At 40.5% G+C, this 11,930-nt stretch overlaps 1 protein-coding gene across 1 annotated transcript in view; it reads left to right on the top strand.

The window, feature by feature from the left end:
- The first annotated feature begins 536 nt into the window (after positions 1-536).
- Positions 537-11,930, top strand: part of LOC119949182 (orofacial cleft 1 candidate gene 1 protein homolog) — a 34,471-nt gene continuing 23,077 nt past the window's right edge. Inside the window, exons 1-5 of the mRNA XM_038770725.1 lie at positions 537-548; positions 3,127-3,212; positions 3,363-3,436; positions 7,623-7,703; positions 7,999-8,175. Of these exons, the coding sequence (XP_038626653.1) occupies positions 537-548; positions 3,127-3,212; positions 3,363-3,436; positions 7,623-7,703; positions 7,999-8,175 (430 nt within the window). The remainder of the gene's footprint in view (positions 549-3,126; positions 3,213-3,362; positions 3,437-7,622; positions 7,704-7,998; positions 8,176-11,930) is intronic.

Here is an 11,930-nt window from a genome sequence, read left to right as displayed (position 1 = left end):
GTGATTGTCAACTTTATCATGGACTTTTAGCCTACATTCACTGCACAGTAAAATTCAAACTGATTTTAATAATACTGTGCCTTTAGAGGAAATACTTGGAGAACACCAAATCCTTGAATTCATGCAGAATGTCATATAGTCTTTCTAAGAATTCAAGTTGACTCGGAATGACCACATTCTTAAAGGATTACCAATCATTTGGCCCGTCACACACCTTATGGCAATTTTCAGATTACCCATTATGCCAAATTTCATATTACTTTAAATTGGGTTTGTTTTTGTTGGGGACCTCTGTTTACCAGGGGTCTGACATCAAGATGCCAGATTCATTTTGCTTTAGTGCCCCTGTTTCCTGAAGACTGCAAAGATGAAAGGACACAACTGGCTTTGTGAACTGTTTTCAACAACCGGAACAGCTCAACATAAATTAGGGTGTTAGACCAATTCTATCCTTATGTATGATTTAATTTTACCATCTAATTTCTTTTAGGTAGCTGTGAAGTTTGTCATCTATCCAAGGGAAAGGAGTGGACGACATGGATAGAGAGGTAAGATGAATACTGGCCAATGTCTGCTTTTTTTTAAAAGGACCTATAAGATATGTATTTCATAACATTATTCGTAGAATGATAGACCAGAAGTTAGCAGAAATGTAGTTTCTTTTGTAGCATTGACAAGCCAAGGGGATGATTAACGAGTGGAGCAGACAATGTAGTAGCAAAAGAGGGTCTATAGAAGTTAAACAAAAGTGCCTTCAGAATTTTAGAGAATTCCCATGATCCATAGTAGGAACTCATTGTGCCTGTCTACTGTTTCTATTTTTGATTAGATTTATAAACACAGCACCACAGATTTTCATGTGGCTTATAGCCTAGGGGCAGAATGAGATTGACTGCACTGAAACTGTGAGGCTTGTGAGTTTCGGGCAAGGGATAGAGTGAAATAAGTAGTGTAATTGTTTTTGTGGAGTGACCGTGGGACCCCCTCTGTTCTGAATTACACATGGTTCAACCCTTTGACCTAACCAACCTCGGCAATGCCTGGTAGATCTCCTAAAGCTTTGCTGAAAGGTCCTATCAGTGACATGTTGGAACATTATCTGTCATGTGAGATGTATGCCAACAACCCTATTAAACTCCATTAATTATGAGTGAGACTGCGTTTGTGACAAACTCAACTTCATTTAACCCATCATCATATTGGTTATTGTTGTAACAGGAAGTACACACGTGAACAATTTCTGAAATTGAAATGAATCCCCAGTGTTTAATAAGGCATCCTTTTGGGCTTATTGAATTTTCCATTCTCTTCCTCAGACATCTTTCAATGCTGTAACCAGTTTGGGAGTTAAACATTTCTTTTGTTTAATAAAAAAGGATTAGAAAAACTTTGTTTATGACACATTATTTTCCTCCATTAGTTGCCTTGAAAATTTTGGAAGGTGATTGTCAACTTTATCATGGACCTTTAGCCTACATTCACTGCCCAGTAAAATTCAAACTGATTTTAATAATACTGTGCCTTTAGAGGAAATACTTGGGAAACACCAAATCCTTGAATTCATGCAGAATGAGATGATTTACAGGATGGCAACACACGTAAATTTTAAGCATGGAAGAAGTATGAATTTGAACTCTCTCAAATGTAGATAAGTAGTTTTCATTATTTAAAAATTCATATCTGGAGGCCTTGTGCAGTTTATTTTAATCCATTTGCATTATTTCAAAGACTTGCACTACACCTGTTTTGAGAGAACCATATATAGCACGTATTTGTTTTATCGTCACAGAGTAAAACTTTTCCTGCAATGGCTCCTTGTAGCTGGGATTACAAGTCCAAGTTCCTCTATGTCTCAGTAACCTCACCTGTAAAATAGGAATTAATAATAATGGCATTTATTAAGTGCTTACTATGTGCAAAGCACTGTTCTAAGTGTTGGGGAGGTTACAAGGTGATCAGGTTGTCCCATCGGGGGCTCACAGTCTCAATTCCCATTTTACAGATGAGGTAACTGAGGCACAGAGAAGTTAAGTGACTTGCCCAAAGTCACACAGCTGACAAGCGGCGGAGCCGGGATTTGAACCCATGACCTCTAACTCCACAGCCCATGCTCTTTCCCCTGAGGCACGCTGCTACTCTAGTGCTCACAATCTTAACTGTGAGCACTATGTGGAACGGGGACTGGGCCCAACCAGATTATTTTGTATCTACCCAGCACTTAGTACGGTGCCTGTTACGTAGTAAGCACTTACCAAATACCCTTAAACAATTACAGAGCAGTAGAAGGTTCTTTTCCTCCTAACTCACCACATTTTGTGACATGCTTTAAGGAGCAGTGGTCACAGCCATATAATTTTTTGGGTGCCAAGCAGGGACATTGTACTGAGTGCTTAGAAAAGTTCACTAGAAGCCCAAGGCAAGTTCCTTGCTGGCAGGGCATGTGCTATAATTTGCTTTGGGGTTATCAAAACCTTTTAAGGAATATTTCAAATAAGTGTAGTCTTCAATCACTTTTCAATAGCTCAGACCTCTTGATCCAAAACATAGCTCTAAAAAAAGTGATTTCTCTTTGCTTTTCATCACTACCGCATCAGCTACCAAACCTTTCCCTTTCCCCCCACCTTTCGAATTTGACCTACCCACGTGCCATTCTCATTAGCAGTGAAGAGTTGCACTCCACATAATCTAACAGGGAAAGCTTAAAGCAGACAGGTGCAAATTACAAGCCGTTTCACTTTGGCTGTTATCCCTTAAATAGACAAAGTAATAGACTGAGAGAACACGAAGGCTCCAACTCCAGCTGCATAAAAGAACATTTTAACAGGGACATACCAGCTGGTTCTGAAAATTAATTGTGGCGAAGACCAAATAATACGTTTGGGCTGTTTGCTGAGCAAAATATTGTGAGCAGCCTCCATCCATTCTCCTGCGAGAGATCTTTTCTTTCAAAACCCTACTCTGTTTCAATGTTTAAAGGCTAATGCTCTCACCGAAGTCAATGAGAACAGAAGCCAACATACCTGTTTCTGTTTACCATCATTACACTCCTTCAAGCATTTCAGGCATTATTAGGTTTTTGGGACCTGACCAGATTGACAATATTTCCAGCTCCTTCTCTTTTGGCAGCATTCAAACAAGGCCCCAAAGGAAAAAACAGAGGAGAATAGACATAACCATGGATCCAGGGATGGATCTGCGGAGCCTAGTTTGCTGTTAGAAATAGTTGTTCGTATTAGGAACCCCTAATTTAATTTCAAGGAGGAGACATAACATGCCAGGATGTGTATGAATCGAAGCTAGGCATCTCTTAAGAGGGAATAAAACTCTGTCACTCCCAAGTTGCTCTTCTTTTTGACTTCCAGCTTGCACGGGGGACCGCTGTCTGGAAGCGGGAACTTGAACGGTAACTCTAAGGCTGCGGAGGAGGCCTCTCTGGGTAACCTTTGGAAGCAGATGAGGGTAGGAAGACAGCTCGAATGAGCACTTGTTTACGGCGGGACAGGAGAAAACAGCCAGATGTAAATGAAGGCTGACAGTTTCATGAAGAACAATCGGCTGCTTGCAGATTCAATCTGACTGCCCTGCGCTGAGCGACGATCCGTACAGTATGCAAAATTCACTTCCTTGCTAGCGGCAGCTTCTCCCTACAACCCTTAGCCAAGGCTTTGAGTGGAACCAGAACTGAACACAGACTTGTTGTGCCCAATTCCTTTTGACAACAATCACATTCTTTGACAAACTTCCTAGGCTTTAGTTGTCACGGGTTATAAATGAGTTTTTTGTTGTTAGTGCTCACTGTTCACGTCTAGCTTTAATTTCCAGTTGAAAAAGTCAACATCAGAAAGTATTTGCTACATTTTAATGACAAGTAAGTGAAAAGACACATCATTGAAAACACTGAAAGTAAAGAACACTGTTAAAATTTCATGCAGATTGGTTTTCCACTCTTGTTTAAATCACTAGTTATCACCTGTCTTTTTCCACAATACAACACACTCGTGGAAAGAACAAAGCATGTCAAAAAAATTTTGTTTTTCCCTGTTTCCATACACACATAGAAGAAATAAGTCAGCAGAAACAACACATTTTAATCTGACTCGTAGCCACAGTGTGTCAACTTTGTATAGGATTTTCTTAAGCTACCTGACTTTATTGTTTTCCTCCTCAGAATAGGTATATGGAGATGAAAGTCACAAGTTTTCTACATCCCTCAACTTGGCTTGTAAAGAGGAGGAAAATAATGCCTGAAAAATGGAACGTGAGTTTTCAGATGTCAGTATCAAGCTTTCACAAGCACTTATTTGAGAACAATTACTTTAGCCACACATTCGCCTAAGCGTACATGAATTAAACCCTGGTAACTAATAATGAAATGATTAACCATGTGGGAGAAGGATCATTTTGTGCCTGAACTCTTGAGAAGTTTTGTAAGGAAAAGGAAAATCTAAAATGAAGGAGAGAAAGGATGCAATTTACACTGCTTAAAGGTGCCCATGTGTGAAGGAGCGAAGAGTGAGGAAATTGGCAGTGGGTAGGAGAGGAAAATAACACTTAATTTCCTCTGAAGCACAAAGTGCCAGAACCTGTGTTAGGTGTACTGAGCCAGACAACCCCTCAACCCCCACCCTGCCCAATCTTCCACACCCTCCAAAAAAGGGCCATTATTGAGTTATCTGCAGGAAGAATTTATCTCTGGTGTAAAAAATCAGGTATTGCTTTCATTGTAAATAAGTGAACTTGTAAAAACATCTTTGAAATCTTAATCACATTAGAGGACAAGTGCATGATTTTCTTTGAAGTCCTTTTTAAGGAAGCAAGGCCTACTAATAGGATGCATCGAGCTTTTTTAAAAAATATTACTTGAGCTGGAAAGAGTGAAACGTCCAAATTGCAGAACCTATTCGGGAAAAATATCTGCTCTTACCTCAGTGGAAAGCTGTGAAGAAACAATTACACCCCCAGCACATTTTGTAATGTAGGCACTTCGGATGCAGTGGTGAATTACTATTTTGGAAAGTTCACAGCAGGAGCTGCTTTAGGGTAAAACATCATCTTTTTGTTTTGAAAATCTAAGGGATGGGATCACTCTTTAGTTGGGAAAATCGGCAGTGATCATTGATGACCTATATCTGCTTGATCTAGAGACTTTATCAAATCATAAAAATGTAGAAGTAGTAGTATTTCTATTGATTTGAATGCTTATTGGGCACTATGCAGTGCACTAAGTGCATGGGTAGGGACCATCTCTATATGTTGCCAACTTGTACTTCCCAAGCGCTTAGTACAGTGCTCTGCACTCAGTAAGTGCTCAATAAATACGATTGAATGAATGAATGAATGGGAAGTATGAAGCGGAGAAATGACACATTCTCTGTTTACAAGGAGCCTCCACTCTAAAGGGGGAAACAGACATGCAAATATTTACACATAAATTAATCAAAGGAATTGAATGCATAAATACAAAAATGCTCAAGAATGGATATAAATGAGTGCACTAGCAGTAGCGGTAATAGTATTTACTAAGCGCTGACTACATGCAGAATAGCACTTGAAGCACTGGGAAAGAAATATACAGATGAATTATAGGCCCATTCCTTAGACATATCTCTGATTATCTACCCTATAAATCAAGCAAGAATGATGCACTATTCTGCAGCAAATAAGTGTGAGTGGAAATAGCGGGATTGTCTTACAAAACCTTTTAGAGTCTTTTGTTTAAATATTGCACTCTTTCAAAATACTGTCAAATGATCATAGAATTTTTATCCATTCCAAAATGTTTTTAGCTCTTTCACCAAAGAGGTGCTTTCTTAGAACAAATGTAGGATATTTTGTTGAGGAATCAAATATCATCTAAGAGACATTTTTACTCAAACATGGTTAAAATGGTCTGCTTCCGTGCCAGGGAAGGGGAAGTTTATGTCAATTAAGAATTGCCAATCCAGGCAAGATTGGTTAAAAAAAACCCAAAAGACTAAAAAAATTGTGGCATTTGTGTGGTGCTTACTATATGCCAAGCAATGGAGTAGATACAATACAGTCAAATTGGACACAGTTGCTATCCCTCTTGGGGTTTACGGTCCAATAGGGTAGAACAAGTTCTTAATCCCCATTTTACAGATGAAGAAACAGGCAGAGGGAAGTTAAGTGACTTGCTCAAGATGAAATGACAAATAGTGGTTGAGTTGGCATTTAAAATCCCAGTCTCCTGATTCCCATTTCTGTGTTCATTCCAATAGACCATCCTGGATCACCAGAACCAGGACCTTTCCTGACTCTTTATAGCGAAGCATCATTTTCCTTGCTGCCTGCCAATTAAATCAATGACCTCTCTGACACCGAATGTTGATGGACTAGTGTTTCTGTTAACCAATCAACAGTCATGCTGGGCTAATAGTTAAAAAAACAAAACAACTGTGCCTCATATTCCATAGATTCCTTTCCACCAAGAGATTTTTTGGGAAATTTTCTTTTGCAATTGAGCTAGCTATGGAACAGAGCTGTTAGTACAACCTTCAGCATGCCCTCTAGAACTATCTGGCTGAAAGAATAATAAAGGAAATGGGTGATTTTATTGTGAATATTTTAATTCAATCCCTGGAGTGGAAGTTCCTAGTGGCTGCATTGTGAGCAATAGTTGTCTTTGAGAAAAACCACTGTCGGTATTAAGGGGTGGAGAGAAACCAGCTATTTATGATCTCAATTTCAGGATCCTAGAGAAATTGAATATTATTTCCCATTCTGGGGGATTTTTTAGTGTAGTCACTTGATATGATTTTGCATTATTTACCTTTCCTTCTTTCCTGCCCCTATTATTACTGAAAGTATTACGGCTCAATTTATATTAGATATTAGGAAGTTGCTACGGATTTTTTGAGTTTGAAGGTTACCCAGCATTCCATTTGGATCTCGAAAGAATCTGAAAAAAGTCTAATAATATTGCTCGCTATTCATTTTCATTTTGGACCATTTTTTATGCATGGTTTTTAATATTAATGGATTTCCCAGTAATGTAATGAATTCTGGTTTGGGGTGACATGTAATATCTGAGGTGGCATCTCATGAAATCTTTGTAATTTCCATTATCTTATGAGACGGCTGGTAGAGTCTTTTGCCCTTTAAACTAACCACAAAACCCTTAGCTCTGCATTCCCAAACATACACCTTGGCAATTACTGGTTAGGTGGAAAGAAACAATCTTGTAGTTTGCATAATTCAATGTAGAAGATTAAAATGAATCTGCAAATAGAGGGAATTAACGTAGAACTCAACAAAGTTTCCTACAGGGCTCTTGAAGCTTATCTAAATGAATGAGCAGAGTTGTGTTGAATTCTTAAATGGCGATGCCAGTTTTTTAGTGCTATTCATTGTTGAGACTTCTTTACATTAATTAAACATGATAAAAACAAAGTATTTTAATGTGACCTTCATTCGGCATTTGTATTAACTTTTCTTATCCTACTTTATTTAATTCTTCCACCTCTGTTGTTCAATTAGTGTTTGACCCCTTTAGGAGAGATGCAAATTAAATGACATTTCAATGCTATCCCATATTTAAAATACTGTGTTAGTTGTGGATCATAAATGATGATCTTCGTTCTTTGGCTAATTTATTCATTTAGCAATTTCCCTCCAGAAGTTCCAGCAGAAGGCTCTGAAGCAAACTGAGCAGAAGAAATCCAAGTCGGCTGAATTTCTGATGGGTGAGCCTTGCTTGATGAGTTATTGCTCATAATTTGTGTAAGGATTAATTAACTAATTACAGACAAATGGCTGAGGGCGAAATTTTGCTCTTGCTTGTCAGGGTGCAATTTGTAATTATTTTAATCATTTATTCTTTTTTTTTAAGAGTTAATTTTAACCTAATTCTGTTTGGGTGACATTTGAGGACGATACACTTGAGCCTTTCAGCAGAAGAATTACTAGAAGGAATTTTCTGCTTGTCACTGGGACCCACTTCGGTATAATGTGCTCTTCTGACCCCCTTGTTTTCTCTAGTAAAAGAAGATGAAGCAGCTTCAGCAGGCATTGAAAATCCAGCTTTTAACAGCAGCAGCATGGATCTTTCAGCGTATCAGACTTCAGGAGGGCAAGTTATTGGACATGACAAGCTCTATAGCACCCTTGAAGCTCACCGACAAAACCTCAGCCTGCCAGCCCATACCGAAACTGGAGGTGAGACTTCAGTCTTGATTAGCCTTACCCTGAGTGACAGACAGTACGATCCTGATCTAACCTGAGCCTCTAACAGACATTCCATCCCCATGTGTCCAAACAGGCTGCCCAGTGGATGAACATAAACAAAGTCTAAATGTTGAGGAGTCTGTTCTTCCAAAGGTTTATGGGTGAGACTGAACTCCTTTTCTTCCCTCCCAAACCCTGCCCTCTCCCTGACTTTCCCATCTCTGTTGACGGCACTACAATCCTTCCTGTCTCACAAGCCCGCAACCTTGGTGTCATCCTCGACTCCGCTCTCTCGTTCACCCCTCACATCCAAGCCGTCACCAAAACCTGCCGGTCTCAGCTCCGCAACATTGCCAAGATCCGCCCTTTCCTCTCCATCCACACCGCTACCCTTCTCGTTTAAGCTCTCATCCTATCCCGTCTGGACTACTGCATCAGCCTTCTCTCTGATCTCCCATCCTCCTGTCTCTCCCCACTTCAATCCATACTTCATGCTGCTGCCCGGATTGTCTTTGTCCAGAAATGCTCTGGGCATGTTACTCCCCTCCTCAAAAATCTCCATTGGCTACCAATCAATCTGCGCATCAGGCAGAAACTCCTCACCCTGGGCTTCAAGGCTGTCCATCACCTCGCCCCCTCCTACCTCACCTCCCTTCTCTCCTTCTCCAGCCCAGCCCGCACCCTCCGCTCCTCTGCCACTAATCTCCTCACCGTGCCTCGTTCTCGCCTGTCCCGCCATCGACCCCCAGCCCACGTCATCCCCCAGGCCTGGAATGCCCTCCCTCTGCCCATCCGCCAAGCTAGCTCTCTTCCTCCCTTCAAGCCCCTACTGAGAGCTCACCTCCTCCAGGAGGCCTTCCCAGACTGAGCCCCTTCCTTCCTCTCCCCCTCGTCCCCCTCTCCACCCCACCATCTTACCTCCTTCCCTTCCCCACAGCACCTGTATATATGTATGTATGTTTGTACATATTTATTACTCTATTTATTTATTTATTTATTTATTTTACTTGTACATATCTATTCTATTTATTTTATTTTGTTAGTATGTTTGGTTTTGTTCTCTATCTCCCCCTTTTAGACTGTGAGCCCACTGTTGGGTATGGACTGTCTCTATATGTTGCCAACTTGTACTTCCCAAGCACTTAGTACAGTGCTCTGCACACAGTAAGCGCTCAATAAATACGATTGATTGATTGAGACTTACAATTGGAGCTGATTGCTGGATGAAGAGATGCTCCTCATACTGAACAGTTACACGATAATGATAATAATCCTGGTATTTAAGTGTTTACTACAGCTCCATGTGGGCAAAGATCATGTCTACCAAATCTGTTACAATGTACTCTTCCAAGTGCTTAGACGATTACTCTCCCCTCGACTCAAAGCCTTATTAAAGGCACATCTCCTCCAAGAAGCCTTCCCTGACTAAACCCTCCTTTCCTCTTCTCCCTTCTGTGTCACCCTACCTTGCTCCCTTTATTCATCCCCCCCCGCCCCAGCCCCACAGCACGTATGTACGTATCTGTAATTTATTTATTTATATTAATGTCTGTCTACTGCTCCAGACTGTAAGCTCATTGCGTGCGGGGAACATCTCTGTTTAATATTAGATTATACCCTCCCAAGCACTTAGTACAGTGCTCTGCCCACAGTAAGCACTCAATAAATACAATTGAATGAATGGTTAGTACAGTGCTCTGCACACAGTAAGTGCTCAGTAAATACAGTTGATTGATTTCCAAACAATTGGCTACCAAGAATGGAGCTTTAGAGCACACAGTTCTGTGTACTTTGTTTTGTTTTGTTGTCTGTCTCCCCCCTTCTAGACTTTGAGCCCATTGTTGGGTAGGGATTGTCTCTATTTGTACTGAATTGAACTTTCCAAGTGTTTAGTACAGTGCTCTGCACACCGTAAGCACTTAATAAATATGATTGAATGATTGAATGAATGAATGCACTGCAAAATAATCAGGTCAGTAACAGTCACTGTCCAACACAGGGTTCACACTCCATGTGGGATTTACCTACTCAGTTTCCCTACTTGTCTACTTAGTTTACCTTAGGATTTACCTCTTACTTTATGTTGTGTTGAAATTATTTCTGCCCATTGAGTCAGCCCAGGCTGACTTGCTTGGTCCAGGGTTTCTGCTTTTGCGAAACCTCACCCGCTGCCACAATTCTAGACTGTGAGCCCATTGTTGGGTAGGGACTGTCTCTATATGTTGCTGACTTGTAGTTCCCAAGTGCTTAGTACAGTGCTCTGCACACAATAAGTGCCCAATAAATATTATTGAATGAATGAATTCTACATCTCCACTCCTGACCTCTCTCATTCCCTGCAATCTTGCATTTCTTCCTGCCTTCAAGACATATCCACTCGGATGTCCTGCTGTCACCTCAAATTAAACATGTCTAAAAGTGAACTCTTATCTTCCCACCCAAACCCTGTCTTCCCCGTCTTCCCCATCACTGTAGATAACACCACTACCTTCCCTGTCTCACAAGCCCATAACCTTGGTGGTGTCCTTTACTCATCTTTCTCATTCCACATGCATATTCAATGTCACCAAATCCTGTTGGTTCTGCCTTCACAACATGGCTAAAATCCGCCCTTTCCTCTCCATCCAAACTGCTATGTGGGCCAATGCTCTTTCCATTAGTTCATGCTGCTTCTCTTGCTCATATATTACATGTCCATGTTTTCTACCAGTTCATGTAGGCTTGTAGATATTTCATTTTAGACTGTGAGCTATTTGTGGGCGGGAAATGTGTCTACTAATTCTGTTCTTTCATACTTTCCCAAGCACTTAGTACAGTGCTCTGACCACAGTGGAGTCAGCATGGACCTGGGTTCTAATCCTGGCTTTTCCAATTGTTCTGCTAATTGCTTGCTGTTTGACCTTGGAAGTCACTTCACTTCTCTGTGCCTTAGTTTCCTCAACTGTAGAATGGGAATTAAATACCTTTTCTCCCTCCTACTTAGATGGTGAGCCTTATGGGAGACAGGGATTGTCTGACCTAATTAATTTGTACCTACCCCACTGCTTAGAATTGTGTTTGACATATAGTGAGTGCTTAATGAATAATATAAAAAGGTACTCAGTAAATAGGATTAATCGACAATGGGAGGGCCTAGAAAGGAAGGATTTCTCCTTGAGTTACACGAAAGTTTGAGAATCCAATTATTTTTTAATAATGATGTTGGTATTCATTAAGTACTTACTCTGTGCCAAGCACTGGGACAACATATACAAGGTAATTAGGTCTGAGAATCCTTGTCCTCCATCTGGGGCTCACAGTCGAGGAAGGAGTGAAAGCAGGCTTTTAATGTCCATTTTACAGATGTGGGACCTGAGGCACAGAGAAGTTATGTGACTTGCTCAAGGTCACACAGCAGACAAGTGGCAGAGCTGGGATTAGAACCCAGGTGTCATGACTTCTGGCCCCGTGCTCTTTCCACTAGGTCATACAGCTGATTAGGAGATAATAATAATGGTGTTAAGCGTTTACTATGTGCCAGGCATTGTTCAATAGATATTTATGGACTATATGTGAGGCTTGTTTTGCTCCACTCATGAGAATAAAAGACAAATTTTAATTTATTGTAGAATGCTAGACAAGATATACCAAAGTGCAGTCTTCAAATATTGCTAACACGGAAGGCAGAATCATGTGGGTAAGAGCAATGGGTTCTCACTTGTCCACAGGGAAAGATTTTCTGAGTACTGAAGATTTATTTATTTATT

Source organism: Tachyglossus aculeatus, chromosome X2, assembly GCF_015852505.1.
Source record: "Tachyglossus aculeatus isolate mTacAcu1 chromosome X2, mTacAcu1.pri, whole genome shotgun sequence".
Lineage (NCBI taxonomy): Eukaryota > Metazoa > Chordata > Mammalia > Monotremata > Tachyglossidae > Tachyglossus > Tachyglossus aculeatus.
Note: the sequence above shows the minus strand (reverse complement) of the source record. Positions and strands in the feature narration are given on the sequence as shown.